Source organism: Staurois parvus, unplaced genomic scaffold, assembly GCF_062004578.1.
Source record: "Staurois parvus isolate SC_StPar_1 unplaced genomic scaffold, SC_StPar_1.0 ptg001432l, whole genome shotgun sequence".
Lineage (NCBI taxonomy): Eukaryota > Metazoa > Chordata > Amphibia > Anura > Ranidae > Staurois > Staurois parvus.
In genome coordinates this window covers 9,389,859-9,407,553 of record NW_028319228.1, presented here as the reverse complement: position 1 = coordinate 9,407,553, position 17,695 = coordinate 9,389,859, and the positions used below count along the sequence as shown (strand labels likewise).

Here is a 17,695-nt window from a genome sequence, read left to right as displayed (position 1 = left end):
TTTGCAGTTGCACTCATTTCTCCAGAGCTTAGTAGATGTGGTAAAGCTTCACTTTACACAATCAATACCCAATCAGATGCAAGGAAAATTAAAAAAAAACAGCTTACATATGATGGAAATTAGAAGAGCTTTTCCACATTTGCACATTTACTAAGCTCTGGGGAAAATGAGCACAAAAGCACTTGCAAAGTGCATGGTCTATTTGCCTTTAGCAAATCCATCTCACTAAACCAAACGAAAGTAGGACAGGAATATGGGGCTTTTAAGGTGCTATCATACCCTCAGGAGGAAACATTAGAACACAACTATGTTTAATAATATAACACATTTTACTGTATTACAAAAAACCCTCCCATAAAAACAATAAATTGCATGAACCCTTCAGTACAGTGAACCCCAAATGCATTTTCCTTCACAAACATTAATATGTATTACACAAATTCATTGTTATAGCTATTATAATAAATCCACCCCACTGTCATTCAGACTTTGTAACAAGTTGAAAGGTTATAATAGCAGTTTAATCTGTGCAAAACAACATGCGGAACACAGTCAAGTATTTAACAGCCACCAGGATTTATATGAGGTGGATTTACTAAAGGCAAATAGATTGTGAACTTTGCAAGTGCAGTTGCACTCATTTCTCACAGAGTTTATTAAATGTGGTAAAGCTCTGTTGAGTAACTTCAGTGATAGATTGTTACAACCATGATGTGGCACAAAGTGACACAGGAAATAATTTTTGCCTGTGGTCATCAAATGATATAATTCTTCTCTGTGAGTGCTGGGTGTGAGGAATTTATCTGTTGTATGGTCCAGATTTATATGTAGTTGTTATAACATGTTGGTATTAGGTTAACTATGTGTAATGATTCTTGTTGGAGAAAGTTATGTAATTTGCATGTTGGTAGTTTGATTTTTTGTTATTTATTCTATGTAGTATTTTAATATGGTGGTAGGGTTGATTACAGTGCAGTATTAGTTTAGCTTTATGTGGTATTATTGCTGTCATTGGTCATTTTATTGTTGCTGTACCTTGTTATTGTGATTTTTGTGTTGTCTTTTTGAATGTAATTGTACTTTAGTAATTTCCCTTTGGGATTATTAAAGAACTCTGAATCTGAATTATCCAATCATGTGCATGCAAAAAGGTTTTTTTTGTTATATTTCTTGCACCTGATTGGGTATTATTGACAAAGTGAAGATACACCACATTTACTAAGGAAAATGCCTGCAACTGTGCTCAGTCTATTTGCCTTTAGTAAATCAACCCAATGTGTTATCTCATAATCAGCATCTCAGTCCAGAAAAAAAGTAGCAGACTCTGAATGATACCTGAAGAAATAGGTTGTTGGACTCCTGGAGATATAGTTTTACACTAACACATTAGATAATACACATAACATCAAAATATATCTGATGCAGGGATTGCTTTACCATTGGCGTTTGCACCAATTCATTTGAGCAACTTTAACCACTTGCCCTCCAGAGGATTTACCCCCCCCCCCTCCCCTTCATGAGCAGGCCATTTTTTGTCTTACTGACAATTGTGCAGTCATGCAATGCTGTACATAAATATAATTTATATCATTTTCTTCCCACAAATGGAGCTTTCTTTTGATGCTATTGATCAACTCTGTGTTTTTTATTTTTTGCACTTTAAACAAAAAAAGACCAACAATTTGAAAAAAAAAACAATAATTTTTACTTTTTATTATGAAACATGTCAAATAAAAAAGTGTTTAAATTAAAATTTAGGCCAACATTTATTCTGCTACGTCTTTTCTAAAAAAAAAATCCTAATATGTGTAAATTAATTGGTTTCCATAAAAGTTATAGCATTTACAAATGGCGATATATATATAATGTAATTTTTATTTATTTATTTTTTTATACAAGTAATAGCAGCGATCAGCAATTTATAGTGGGACTGCGGGACTGTGGCGGGCATTCTGACATTGAGTGGGAACTGACTAATGGCCACTGCCATATCCAGTGACACTAATACAGTGATCAGTGCTAAGAAAAAGCACTGACACCGTACTAATGACACTGGGCAGGAAGGGGTTAACATCTAGGGCTATCAAAGGGTTAACTGTGTGTTGTACATACACTGTGTGCTGTTTTACTAGGGAGACATGCTGCTTTCTCTCTCTCTGCTGAGCAGAGAGAGAGAAAGCAGCATGTCCATGCAGACAGGAGAGAGATCTGTGTTGTTTACACAGATCTTTCCCCTCTCAGCTTTAGCGGCGATCATCGAGTGCCGGCTAAGCGATTGACATCTGCTGCAGCCAATGGCAGCACACGTAGGGAGGCGAGCACGCCCCCTACCTGGAACTGCAAAATCACATATATATACATGATTTTGCACAGAACAACTGCCCTGTATCAGTATATCTGCTATAGGGCAGTAGGCAAGTGGTTAACCTTGAAATTAAAAAAATAAATAAATCTCCTGTAAAATTACTTTTCCTAGTGCAAATGTATAGAATCTTCACTCCGTTACTGAGCAAAGCCACCCAAAGAAATTTCACATCCAACACACTTTTGGGTCAGGTACCTGTATCCCCTTATGCACTCCATGGTTCATTGTGTGCAAAGAAAAAGCACATGGGATTCATAAAATATGTGAAGTAGAATGCAAAACTGAGCTCAAATAAATGCAAACATTTGCTACATTTCATCAGATTTTGTCATTAATGAATAAAGCCATTGTCATGACTTTAACAAACAAAGAAAAAAACTGTATCGTGTTTTAGCAAAATATATATTTTCTCACTTTGCCACTTTTATGTGGTTTGTTATTGGCTTACCAACACTGCTTAAATACAATTTATTGCTCTGGCATTGTAAAGCAAATTTATTAAAAACGAACTGGCTACTTCTCTTTCATATGTTGTTCGGTGGGAGCGTGACCCGGGGGTAGTTGTGGATCTGGAGGACTGGAATAGGGCCTGGTCGCTTATAGCTAAATGTTCATTTAATACGACCACGCTGGAGGCGGCATACAAAGTATTGTTTCGTTGGTATTGGGTTCCAGCTCATTTGGCCTAGGCGAACCTTGCCTGCAGTGATCAATGCTTTTGGGGTTGTGGCCATCGTGGTGATGTATTGCATATCTGGTGGTCATGCCCAAAACTGTTTTATTTTTGGTCTTGTGTGTTTGGCCTCCTTTTCACCTTGTTCCATCTCTCCATACGCCGGGATGCTCGGTATGCTTTGCTTCATTATCCCATACTGGGCTTCTTGGCTCATCAGCAGAAATTGGCTTCCTATTTGTTTTTGTCAGCCACTAGAACAATTGCTGGAAGAGCCCGTTTGCCCCTCTTCAGGGGGTGCGGGACTGTATGACCACTATGATGCTCAATGAACAGATGTCAAGTATCTGCAATGACTCTCAATGTAAATTCTTGAAAATATGGGAACCGTGGTTGAAAATATGCCTTTCCCATGCTCCCCCCTGGCTAGTCTGGGGATGTGCTATTCGGTATTGGCGTTCTCGGACCCATGCTCTTGGTTTTGTTATCTGTTTTCTTTTGTACTCCTCCTTTCTTTTCTTTTTTTGTTTGTTTTTGGTGTGGCAGTGGATAGCTGCCTTTAGTTTGAGTTACTGTCCGTGTTTTTGTCATTTATATGCCATTGATAGCCCCTACCTGGGCGCACCTTTTGCTCTGTTGGTGTTAGAGCACAGTTTTTTTTACTTTTTTATGTGCAATTGATAGCTCCTGCGTGGGCGTGATTTGTTGCTCCTGTGTTAAACTGCTAAAAATTTATAAAAACCATTGAAATACAAAAATGAACTGACTTCTGATTGTGTTTATAAAGGGAGATAGCTTCATTCATTGCCCGTTGACTGAAAAAAAGTTGTGTTTTCGTATGACTTTTTTCTAAAGTGCTTCCTTTTAAGACTTACTTTCTTTCTCTAAGCTGTTAAAGTAAACCTGAGTCAGTTCTTGACACCGTTCTGTTGCAAGTTAAGCTTTTTTTTTCTACTTCTTGGTACAGTTTTCTTAGCTTAACACATCAATAATATCCTTATGACCTTAAAGTGAGTTGAAAATTGCTTTTTCTCTTCATCCTATGTTTACACTAAATCTCCCTTGACTTTTATTAGATCCCTAAACCAACTTTTCAACTTGGAGAAATCTGTTTTAACTCCGTTTAGCCCTTAGGAAAAAGAGTTTGTCCTTGAAATCTCTTCTTAATTGTATTGCAAAGACCCAATAAAATAGATTTATCCATTTAACTGAAAAAATATAATTTATAGCTCTCGTTTTTACAAAATGTAACAAGTTTCATAGTACTCAGCAAGTGTGATTTTTTTTGCAAGAAAGGAGGAAATTTTATAAAAGTTGAAGTTATTTTTTTTTTTCAAAGAGGGCTGATTTAAAGAAAGGCAAGTTATGTAATGCTTATGATTTGCTATAGAAGTTATATCATTATTTCAGGTATGAATATACTGTATACAGGAAAGAATATGAAGAAAAGGGGTTTTCAAATTCCCATATTCAGCTAAAACAAAGATTAGCTGAACATGAACATTTAAAATTGTAGTAAATGTCTCGGGAATAAGACTGCTGTAAGTAAAGTAGATGAAGCAGGGAATGACGCTTAGTTGCACATTTTGATTTCTCTAGACTGGATAACCAAGAATAAACTGTTTTACAGAGGTTGTTCATAACACACAGCACTGCTGCTGCACATGTATGATTTAACAAGTTGAAAAGCATAAATTTGGATTTCTCTATATTTATTTCTATATATATATATATTTCTCTATATATTGTACTGCTTAGACCTGAAGAAGGGGATATTCCCCGAAAGCTTGTCCTCAAAATTGTATGTTCGTGCAAATAAAAAAAGTATCACGGACAGTACTCAATTGTTCTATATTTATTAAAACCAATGTCACAACTAACCCCAAAAAAGCCCAAAAGAGTGCAGACTGTTATCCAGACTCCTGATTCATGAGAGAGTATATCTATTTGAACTGGTTGTGGATGTGATTTGTAGGTGAGAGCAGAGAATGGCTGATTTTAAGTACTATATACAGGGCTGGTGCAAGGATTTTTGTCTACACAGGTGAAAGTACATTTTGGCATCCCTCTCCCCTGTCCTCCCACCATCCTTCTGTTATGTGATGGAAAGCAGCACAAAGGACATAATGCTGCATTTAAAATTTTTATCAAACTGCCCATGAACAGTGCATGTAATGGGCAACGAGGGTTATTCACTCCACACATACCCTCACTGTCTACAGCCACACTGGTACCTCCTTCACATTGCACCCGTAATGTGATGGGGCGCAGGGTGAAGGATATCACACAGCATTGAAATTTGAGCTGTGCTGAACTGCCACTAAATGGCAGTGTGTAATGAGGAGGTGGGGTTATGCATTCCATACTTTTCCTAACCACTGGCTACGGCAGTTGGCAAGGTGAGGCAAACTAAACATACCACACTACGCCCAGGAACGAGCACAGCATTAGGGAACAAAAGACTGGTATTTTAAAAATACAAATATCTAACAAGTGGCTGGGGATTTGGATTTTAAAAGAGAAGTTCAGGAATTAAAAAAAAAAAAAACATTTATACTCACTAAGGCCCATTCCACATTGGGCAGGCTCTGTTGCAGACCACTTACTCAGTGGGGGATCTGTCCATTGAACTCCGCTGAGCAGGTGGATGGCTGGTCCGTGTCCTCACCTGTGTAGACAAAACTCCTTGCACAGGCCCTGTATATAGTACTTAAAATCATCCACCCTCTGCCCTCACCTACAAATCACATCCACTACCAGTTCAAATAGCATATACTCTGTCATGAATCAGCCTGAGTCTGGATAACAGTCTGCACTCTTTTGGGCTTTTTGGGGGTTAGTTGTGACATTGGTTTTAATAAATATAAAGGAATCCAAATTTATGTTTTTTAACTTGGTGTATGGGTGGACACGCTGCCTGTCTGTTTACACTCGACTGCTATCTGACCCGCAAGAAGATGGATGGGGAACAATCCCCATCCATCTGTTTTTAGCGGATAGGATTAGATTGGATGTAGGTGGGTGTAAACAGGCACACATCCATTTACACTAGCTACTCTACAGAGAAGACTGGAGGGTCCAATCAGGTCCACCTGAAAAATGGACAGGGACCTGATTGGTCCTCTACTGCGATTAGGGCCTTAGATGGATGCTTCATCTGTCCCCTACCAGCTCTGTACTGAGAACCAAGTGATTAAACATTGCTGATCACTCAGTTCTCCCCTCCACTCTGAGAAGAGAGCTCTAACTGTCAGTCTCCGGCTCTCTGCTCTACCTCTCCAGTGCTCACTGGGCTGGGGAAGGGGTTCGCTCAGGTTCTCGGTGGATCACCAAGAGGCTGGTCCAGGCATCTGGGTGGATCCTGACTTTAAAGTTAGGATCTCTCCAGAGCCTGGACTTGTTGAGTGACATCAGCTGACAACAGACTTTAGCCTGGCGTTTGCTGAAAATAGGCCACAGGAGTGCATATCTACAGTAAGTGCATTCTTGTGATCCATAGGAGAAGTACAGCCAAAATAGCCTTGGCCATACTTCTCCTTTAACTAGTTGCCAAATGCAGATAGCCGAATGACGGCTACACTGTGGCCGGCCAGTTCTGTGAGGGCTTCATATGACGTCCTCCCAGAATGCGCTCTCCTGCGCTCCCCCAGGGGTGCGTACCCGGCGATCTCCATGATCGCTGTGTCCTACGGACACAGCTGATCACGTGATGTGGTAAAAGGCCAATCACAGCGGCTTTTTACCACGTGATCAGCTGTGTCCAATGACACGCTGTTCACAGGGAAATGCAATTGCTGGTTCTCGGCTACACTTTCCTCACGCTGGCAGTTGTCAGAGCAGGGATTGGCACCAATCATCATGGCACTGATGATCAGTGCCCTGATGAGTGGTGCCCAGCAGTGCCACCCACCAGTTCCGCCCACCTGTGCCCAGTAGTGCCACCCACCTGTGCCCAGCAGTGCCACCCACCAGTGCCCAGCAGTGCCACCCACCTGTGTCACCCACCTGTGCCCATCAGTGACACCCACCTGTGTCAGCCACCTGTGCCCAGCATTGCCACTCACCTGTGCACATCAGTGCCACCCACCAGTGCCCATCAGTGTAGCCCAGCAGTTGCACCAGTCAGTGCCCAACAGTTGCACCAGTCAATGCCCAGAAGTGCAGCCAGTCAGTGCCCAACAGTGCCGCCAGTCAGTGCCGCCTATCAGTGCTCACTATCAGTACCCATCATCAGTGCCGTCTATCAGTTCCACCTATCAGTGCCGCCTATCAGTGCCACCTCATTAGTGCTGCCTATCAGTGCCGCCTATCAGTGCCCTTCAGTGCTGCCTATCAGTGCCCTTCAGTACTGCCTATCAGTGCATATCAGTGCCGCCTATCAGTGCCCATCAGTGCTGCCTATCAGTGCAGCCTCATTAACGCACATCAGAAAAATTACCTGTTTGCAAAATATTATAATAGAAACAAAGAAACTTTGTTTTTCAAAATTTTTTTTTGTTTATAGCGCAAAAAATAAAACACCCAGCGACGAGTAAATACCACCAAAAGAAAGCTATATTTGAGAGAAAAAAATGATAAAAATTTTGTATGGCTACAGTGGTGGACTGACAACTCATGGGGCTCCCGGGCAACAGTGGATCATGGGGCCCCTATGTCTTCAGCCACACTCAAACCACACCCAAAAAAGCCTATGAAAGGTACCAGGGGCATCTCATGGGGCCCCCTTCTGACCCCGGGCACTCGGGCAGTGCCCAAGTTCCCAAATGGACAGTCTGCCCCTGTATGAGTACAATGTTGCATAACCACGCAATTGCCATTCAAAGTGCAACAGCGCTGAAAGCTGAAAATTGGCCTGGTAAGGAAGGGAATATAAGTGCCCGGTAGGCAAGTGGTTGTTATCATCTGTCAGATTAGTAAGAGAGGTGCCCTAAGTGTGAACTGCAGCCAGGAATTGTTTAAAGAAGATTGTGGTGCATCATTAGTTAACAGAAAATGTGAGATTGTGAAGACTGCAGGGGAGAAGAAAAGGTCGGTGCAGAAGGAGAGGGCTGGGAGTGACTTTTGATAGGTAAGTGAGAAAACCTGCTTCATTTAGAAGCTGTGTCTCTCTGCTTGGTGGCTGTTTGAGACAGTGCTGCTCCACCATCCTGGATCTGCTGTCTGCTCTGCTCCCCCTCTTTCTGGAAGATGGTGTCATGGTCCTGGAGGAGTGAAGCAGCAGTGACAGAGATCAATGGGTACATCTGGTCTCCCTGTTTAAGTAGCACTGTGGGGGAGGCTTGTAAGGATGCTGGACAGAGATGAACGTCTTTGCTCCCATTCATATGGAAGTCCAGTCCACACCCTTGGAGATTCAGATTTTACTGCCCCCTCATCCCAACACCCTGATATGGGTTATTGAACTTTGCACATACGTTTTGCTCTTTCTGCTACCTTAAAGCTTTTGTAAATCCAGGAGCTAAAATGTAATATATTGCTGCTTACCAGTCCTTAGATGTGGTAGCTGCATTTGTTTTCTTTATTCAGGTTTTTCCTTTATTTTCATCTTTTAAGTCTACTAGTAACACACTTCCTTTCGTAGCGTGACAGCAGTACTGTATCTATGGAGGAGCAGCATTGTCACCCTAGGACAAGATTATAGAACACCTCCTCCTCTCCTCCTTCTTTATAATATGGGGTGCGGTTATCTGTAGTCCACAGACAGAACTGTGAGAAATGCTGATAACAGTCAACAGAAGCAGAGCGCACAGGATGTTATCAGTTCACTGGATTTCTGGCAGGATTAATAAGTACTTTTTTGCACTTACTGAACCGATATAACATAATGCTTTCAATAGTACTGTATATTTACCAGACCAAAAGGGATCAAATAGAAAAAGTTAATTTCTAGGGCTGATGTATGCTTTAATTATGTTCCTGTTAAAAATGGAACTTTACCCTGGCAAAGGAAAAAAGAACATGGCCATTTTTTTGGTAGAATAGTCTTTATGTGTCTTTTTGACAAAAAAAAAACATTTACCTAGAAAATGTATTTTTTTGTAATTTTTCTTACTACACATCTAGAGAACAATACACAATTTCAGCATTTATCAGATGCTGAAGCGTGAAGAAAGCTCCCATGTTTAGAGTTACATTGCAGGACACTATCGAAGAAATGACAGGCGGGCGGTAGTTCTCTCATTCTGGGAGATGACGTCCTCCCTGATGCCAAACTGTCCTGCCACTGGCTAATGACTTTTAAGCTGTCATTAAGAATTAAGATGCTGCAAATTATAAAGCAGTGTAAAATTGTCCAGCAGGAGGATAGTTTTAATGAGATACGACTGGCTGAAATGTGGCTGAAAAAGAGTACAAGCGTTTTACTGCATGAAATAAGAGACTGCAGAGGACACAGCAGTGTAAGCAGCAGGACATTTTGGAATAGCAAGGCTAGGCAGGGCTGGACCCAAAGTTACAACATACAATGAGTGCAGGGTGGGGCTTTTATACAAGATTAAAATAGTTCTAACAAGCTCAGCTTTTTTTGCCTTCATGTATTCTATGCATGAAGGTAAAAAACCTTCTGTGTGCAGCATCCCCCAGCCCAGGAGCAGACTGACTATTTGGAAACTCGGACACTGCCCAAGGACCCGGGGTCAGTAGGGGGCCCCATGAGATGCCCCTGGTACCTTTTTCATAGGCTGTTTTGAGTTTGGGCAAGGACACAGGGGCCCCATGATCCCCTATTGCCCGGGGGGCCCATGAGTTGTCAGTCCACCCCTGCCCCAGCCCCCCCCAATACTCACCCTCTTGATCCAGCGATGTGCACTGGAGTCTTGGCTATCCCTCTTCTCATCGTCTGAAACAGAAGTGGGAGCCATTGGTTCCCACTGCTGTCAATCACAGCCAGTGAGCCAATGAAAAGAGAGAGGGGGTGAGCCACACACTAAGCAGTGGGTGCCCCCATAGCAAGGTGCTTCCTGTAGGGCACCTGACAGTGGGAGGGGCCAGAAGCGATGGCCGGGAACCCAAGTAGAGGAGGATATGGGTTGCTCTGTGCAAAACCACTGCGCACAGCAGGTACAGTAAGTAGAACATGATAATAGTTCTAACTGTTGTTTTCCTAACTTTGATATTATCTACGGGAATAGGAGAGTCTGTTAAAGAAGTAATAAACCCAAAAGCAAACATTTATTATATTGCACCTTACCAATTCTTAGATGTGATGGCTGCATTTATTTTCTTTTTTAAACTTTCTTTCTTCTGTTTTCATATGGTGGTCCAGCCAGAAAGGCTGTTGTTTTTCAAAAGCACAAGCTATCCAGCAGAATGTAATAGTTTACATGGATGAGCCAAACCATTTACCTCTGGCAGGGTTGCTTAAAATGATCACCTTGTATTTATTCATGTAAAACCATTATCCCAAAAGGCAAAAAAAAACAGTTTGCTGTAACTGATTATAAAGCGTGAGCTGGAGTTTGGCTTCAATTGGCTGGTGTGTATTTAAATCTACTCCCAGACTGACAATGCTGCTGTCTGCTGTGCTTCCTATGCTCATTAGAAATGAAGATCTATACACAATTAAGGCCCATTATACCAAGATACATTTCTTTAATTGAGGAAGAGCACATACCATTTCCCCCTTTCCTAGAATCCTTATATTCTTATTTCTTATATTTTCTTTGTGCTGCGCAGCGTCTGGGTGTGGCACGGGCTCGATCGCGATCGGGCAATCAAAGTAACCAACACTCAAGTAGGATACAGGAAGATTGCAAAGTTTATTACGTACATTACAGTTTATAAAGGTAAAAACCACAAACCCAAATTATCCAATAGTAAGACAAACTCAAATTATCCAATAGTAAGACAAACTCAAATTATCCAATAGTAAGCGTACCTGTTACTTCTACCCAGATACCAGACAAGGTTCACCTTTTCTTAAACTGTTAAACTGTTAAACCTCAGTCAGTACATCCTGCCTTTTTGGCTGTGTTCCCAGATCTCTTATCTGAACATCTATCTATGTTTTCTACGATATTTTGCAGACACCTGCAGTCTAGGCGTCCACCCTGTTACTTTGCGGTTGTACTTGTGACATACATACACCTATTAAAATTTTCCATAAGCTCGAACATAATGCTGACATTTCTTATAACATTTACTTAAGACATAATAATTTCATCTACTTAAAGCATCACTCTAACTCTTATCACAATGCAAGCATAATGAATACAGAAATGGTATACCTGAAGCAATAGCCCTAGCTCATATTTCCCCACAAGTACTTTTGGTGGTGGTGCTGTTCAAAGTGGCAGTTTCCTTAAAGAAAAAAAAATTTTTTTTTGGAACAATGCCATTTCATAAACTTTTTGTAAACTAAGGCTTGTGTCGGTCATTTAAAATTAAACCTGAGCCCACAAATCAAAAATATTGTTTTTACTCAAAATTGTCAATCTTTTTTTTATAGCGCAAAAAATAAAACACACAGGCAATAAAATACCACTGAAAGAAAGCTCTATTCATGGGAAAAAAGGACGTAAATTTAATCCGGGTGCAACGTTGCATGACAGTACAATTGTCAGTTAAAGTAACGCAGCGCCGTAACACCAAAAAAATGGCCTGGCCAGGTGGGGGTGGGGTGGAATCCTCAGGAGGGTAAGTGGTTAAAAAAACAACCAAAACTCTACTCTGGAGTATTTTTTTTGTGATCTTTGAGAATTAATAATTTCACATCAGACCTCCTTCATACTGGTGATTATCCGCACAAATTGGATTTCAGCAATGAGAATCAGCAGCTTCCTCTAGCTGGGATAACAGGTGTATGTAATTAGCGGTGGTCACTAAAGCCGGCCATACATGGCTCAAATTCCAAAAGAATTTCAAAATTTCGAAAATCTTTTCTAAGAATTTTTGTTCAAATTTCACACCATTAGTGGGCCACAGCAACGGCCGATTTTCAAGTGACCATTGAATTTGAGTGATCGGGCATATTGGAAATTTTTAGAAAAATGAACGAATTTCTAATCAATGATGGGAGAATCGTGCGAGAAATATAATAAAAAAAAAGTGAGCATGGGCTGTGACCTGGACAGAAAAGAAAATTCTTGGCCACGAAAATTCTTTTCTGTAGCGACATGAGGTGAAATTAAAGGCTTGGTTGGTCGAATTTCGAAATCAATAGTGGCACCATCAGATTACAAAATGCATGAAATTTCCAATTTTCTAAAGAAAATTTGACCCATATATGGCCTGCATAAGCACTGGTTCCCACTGAATGCAACTTTGAAATTGCACGATTGCAAAGCTGCAGATCAGTGTGGTTTGTACCAGGGGCGGACTGACAACTCATGGGGCCCCAGGGCAATAGGGGATTATGGGGCCCCTGTGTCCTTGCCCATACTCAAACCACACCCAAAAAAGCCTATGAAAGGTACCAGGGGCATCTCATGGGGCCCCCTACTGACCCTGGGCCCTCGGGCAGAGCTAGAGTTCCCAAATGGTCAGTCCGCCCCTGGTTTGTACTTCATATCGTACTGATTAAGACAGTGCCATAGAAATTCATTAGATGCGACTACAGGTGCAATTTGTAAATCACATGTCGTACCTGAAGTCACACCGGTGTGAACCAAGGCTAAACCACACCCAAAAAAGCATATGAAATGTACCAGGGGCATCTCATGGGGCCCCTACTGACCCCGGGCCCTCGGGCAGTGCTTGAGTTCCCAAATGGTCAGTCCGCCCCTGGTTTGTACTTCATATCGTACTGATTAAGACAGTGCCATAGAAATACATTAGATGTGACTACAGGTGTGATTTGAAAATCACATGTCGTACCTGAAGTCACACCGGTGTGAACCAAGGCTAAAGCTGGCAATTTTCTTGTACAATTCAATTCAAAACCATATAATATAGGTCAAACCTAAACACTTGCAATTTGTATGCAAACAGGCAGGCCCCTGTACTATCTAGTTGAAGGTAAATCTAAAGGATATTAAATAAGAAAGTAGGATAATATATTATATGGCCATCCTAAGGCTGTATGAAGTAATGACCGACTCAGAGGAACTGTTGCTGTTGGCCTGAATCTGCACAACCGGTAATTACCTGCACTTAGGGATGCAGTGACCCTGGACACAGACAGATATGTTCAAGATTGAACAGCCGTCCCTAGCTGCAGGTAACCATTGGGTGTGCTTACGGCCAGATTTCAACCTTGGGGGTTCCAGGGCACCTCAGATTTGGGGGGAGAGGGCTCCCATACTCAGAGTTTTTTTATATTCTCAGTGACAGTCATACATTATTAAAATGCATGGCTGGCACAATGTAATTCTGGTGTGTACACACACACACAAGCAGTCATAAGCCACCTTCCCTGAGAGCATAAGCACTCTATGGGGTTAATTAATTAAAGGTACTGTAAATAGACAGTGCACCCTGCAAGTGCATTTGCACTCATTTTCCCGGGAGCTTAGTAAATTTTCCACAGCTCTGCTTATTTTCATCTTCCATTTATGTGCAAGCATCCCTTGACTGGGTATTCTTTACAAAGTGAAGCTTTAGCACATTTACATTTCCTCAGAAAAAAAAAATGTGTCGTTTGCTAGAGCTGACAATTTTAAAAAACGATACAATAAATCAGTTCAGAGTAAAACTATTTACAGGTGATTGCCAGCAAAATATTACTTCCCAATATACATTTAATAAAATAAAGTAATTTTGTATTATATATTTTATCTAATTTAATATTTTTTATCATTGTATACATTTTTTAATATTGTTTCATATTATTTTTGTATAGAGGGAGTCTCTTTCAGTAAGGGGGTGCTGTTGCCCCTTTTGCCCCCTTATAAATCTGGCACTGGGTGTGCAGATACATGCAGACTGTAACCTGTCCTTTCTGTCTGTCATTTCTTTTTACAGACTCAGCTGCCACTGCTGGTTGCAAACACATAAGACTGATAACTTTTTTTACTGCAAACTACATTTCCAGCCAGCACACTTCAGAGAGATTCATTAACTTGGTATGGCTGGATGTTACATTTAGAGACCTTAGAGCAGGGGTTTTTAAGCTGATTATGATTAGAGAATGCCAGTGGATTTCACTGTACCCCCTTCATCAGATCATCATCATCAACATCAGTACTGGTTTACCAGTATGACTTCATAAATGTCAATAACAATAATACATAGCCAAAAACAGTGCAGCTAAAAGACAAATGTTAAGATTTTTTTTCATATTTATATAAAAATACAAAATCACAAATACACAAGTTGGCTACAACTAGTGAGATTTTTTGCTGTCATTGTTGTGCAATCAAAACATGGAATTATGGTACAGGTATAGTTATTGATTATAGTATGCAAATGTCATCTGAAATATAAAGATCATGACTTTGTAGTAGATTTCTTCTATTGTTTCTCTAACTCTAAGAAAGACAGTATGATTTATATCTATTATTAATATTCAAATTTAGACTTGTGAATGTTCTTGTATAACACCATTATTATGTGAGGGCTCAGTATTTTATTCAATTTAAGTACACGATCACTAGAATTTACCTTTTTTTTTTACAGGAATACCTTAGAAATAGTCATTACAGAATATTTCCTATTTAGCAAAGAACAGAACTTCTATGCAGTAACCAATGAAGCCATTTAAAATGAAATTTCAAAATCTATATCTATTAATAATTTTTAATAGTCATTTTTATGCTGGCAATTAATTGTCTGTGATTGATCTGATGTTAATCATGACTAAAATTAAGAACCAATTTGCTTGGTGTGGATCATTACTATGTGTTATATAGGGTATTAAATTATGAACCATAATATTGCCAAGAATGACATTTACAGCTGCAATTTTGAAATATACTATCACTTTTGTTCTTCTTAATGAGCCTCACTGAATACTTTTATATGGTGCATTCCAATATTATCCTAATAAAATGTTTCTTTTTTTTTCTAGTGTTGCTGACCTCAGCACAGATATCAGTAATTTTTTTTCTTTTCTTTTATATATTTTCAGATGTTTTCCTAATTACTGTCAGCATGGAGGAAAATGTTCACAATCATGGAGTGATTTTTACTGCAACTGCTCAGACACTGGATACACGGGAGGAACTTGTCATTACCGTGAGTATAGGTGTTTTAAAAGATTGGAACTATGGTACATATGGAGCTTATAGAACCTTCAAGGCTTTTTCAAAAGAAGAAGTGGTAGAAAGCTTTAATTTTGCCTTCTGGTGCCAAACTGGGGAGAAAGTATGGGAAGGTGTAATAGTTTCATATTGTCCTCAGGAAGCAGCTGATCCAGGACCAGTTACAGCTGCAACAATATGGGATTGGGTTTAGCACCAGGGGAGTGTAGGTAGGAAAAAGCAATGGGTCTCTGCTGCAGACAAGATGTATATGCATACAGAGTTGAGGTGGTTAGTACATATTACTACAGCCATATAAACCAATTTGCTTATTATTATTGAAGATAAACATTTACTTTTTTTCTGGATTGCAGCATGCATGATCATAATTACTGATTATGATCATGCATACCGTAATTTCAAAAATAAATAAATAATTTTTTTTCTAGATTTTCCTTTTTTTGTATGTTTTTTAGTGCATTTTGTTGTTAGACAATAGGACTAGAGATGAGCGAATTATTCAAAAATTCGATTCGGCTGATTCGCCGAATTTGCGGGAGAAATTCGATTCGATGCGAATTTATTCGCCGCGAATTTAACTTATTTAAAGGGTTTCTAGGCTTCAGAGAGCCTTTATATTAGTGCAGAACACTGTACCTTTAATTTAAATGCCCTTGGAGTCTGCTGGGGAAGAGAAATAATACTGTCAGTCAGTATGACATGCAGATGAGTGCCGTCGATCTTAGAATCACCGCACACTTCACTCATTTGGGCAGTCACGGGGCACGACGAAGAAGAAGAAGAAGAAGAAGAAGAATGAAAAGAAGAATGAAAAGAAGAAGAAGAAGAAGAATGAAAAGAAGAAGAAGAAGAATGAAAAGAAGAATGAGAAGAAGAATGAAAAGAAGAATGAAAAGAAGAATGAGAAGAATGAAAAGAAGAATGAAAAGAAGAAGAAGAAGAATGAAAAGAAGAATGAGAAGAAGAATGAAAAGAAGAATGAAAAGAAGAATGAGAAGAATGAAAAGAAGAAGAATGAAAAGAAGAAGAAGAAGAATGAAAAGAAGAATGAAAAGAAGAAGAAGAAGAATGAAAAGAAGAAGAAGAAGAATGAAAAGAAGAATGAAAAGAAGAAGAAGAAGAATGAAAAGAAGAAGAAGAAGAAGAATGAAAAGAAGAATGAAAAGAAGAAGAATGAAAAGAAGAATGAAAAGAAGAAGAATGAAAAGAAGAAGAATGAAAAGAAGAATGAAAAGAAGAAGAAGAAGAATGAAAAGAAGAAGAAGAAGAATGAAAAGAAGAAGAAGAAGAATGAAAAGAAGAATGAGAAGAAGAATGAAAAGAAGAATGAAAAGAAGAATGAGAAGAATGAAAAGAAGAATGAAAAGAAGAAGAATGAAAAGAAGAAGAAGAATGAAAAGAAGAAGAATGAAAAGAAGAAGAAGAAGAATGAAAAGAAGAATGAGAAGAAGAATGAAAAGAAGAATTAAAAGAAGAATGAGAAGAATGAAAAGAAGAATGAAAAGAAGAAGAAGAAGAATGAAAAGAAGAATGAAAAGAAGAAGAAGAAGAATGAAAAGAAGAATGAAAAGAAGAAGAAGAAGAATGAAAAGAAGAAGAAGAAGAATGAAAAGAAGAATGAAAAGAAGAAGAAGAAGAATGAAAAGAAGAAGAAGAAGAATGAAAAGAAGAATGAAAAGAAGAAGAATAAGAATGAAAAGAAGAAGAAGAAGAATGAAAAGAAGAAGAAGAAGAATGAAAAGAAGAAGAAGAATGAAAAGAAGAAGAATTCCAGTACAGCAAAAAGTGTATCTGCAGAGAGCTCCGCTATTTCTGACAGTTCTCTGACAGTTCCTTCACATTTACAGCGGTTGAAACATTGTATCTATTTATTTCCGAATAAAAACATCTGTATCCTAAATGGAAACAAATAGATACAATGTTTCAACCGCGAATTATTCAAAAATTCGATTCGGCTGATTCGCCGAATTTGCGGGAGAAATTCGATTCGATGCGAATTTATTCGCCGCGAATTTAACTTATTTAAAGGGTTTCTAGGCTTCAGAGAGCCTTTATATTAGTGCAGAACACTGTACCTTTAATTTAAATGCCCTTGGAGTCTGCTGGGGAAGAGAAATAATACTGTCAGTCAGTATGACATGCAGATGAGTGCCGTCGATCTTAGAATCACCGCACACTTCACTCATTTGGGCAGTCACGGGGCACGACGAAGAAGAAGAAGAAGAAGAATGAAAAGAAGAATGAAAAGAAGAAGAAGAAGAAGAATGAAAAGAAGAAGAAGAAGAATGAAAAGAAGAATGAGAAGAAGAATGAAAAGAAGAATGAAAAGAAGAATGAGAAGAATGAAAAGAAGAATGAAAAGAAGAAGAAGAAGAATGAAAAGAAGAATGAGAAGAAGAATGAAAAGAAGAATGAAAAGAAGAATGAGAAGAATGAAAAGAAGAAGAATGAAAAGAAGAAGAAGAAGAATGAAAAGAAGAATGAAAAGAAGAAGAAGAAGAATGAAAAGAAGAAGAAGAA

At 39.3% G+C, this 17,695-nt stretch overlaps 1 protein-coding gene across 2 annotated transcripts in view; it reads left to right on the top strand.

Moving 5' to 3' along the window:
- Positions 1–17,695, top strand: part of CNTNAP4 (contactin associated protein family member 4) — a 499,928-nt gene that overhangs the window by 344,644 nt on the left and 137,589 nt on the right. For both annotated transcript variants that reach the window (XM_089662156.1, XM_089662157.1), the window contains one exon: positions 15,043–15,149. In XM_089662156.1, coding sequence (XP_089518282.1) covers positions 15,043–15,149 — 107 coding nt within the window. The remainder of the gene's footprint in view (positions 1–15,042; positions 15,150–17,695) is intronic.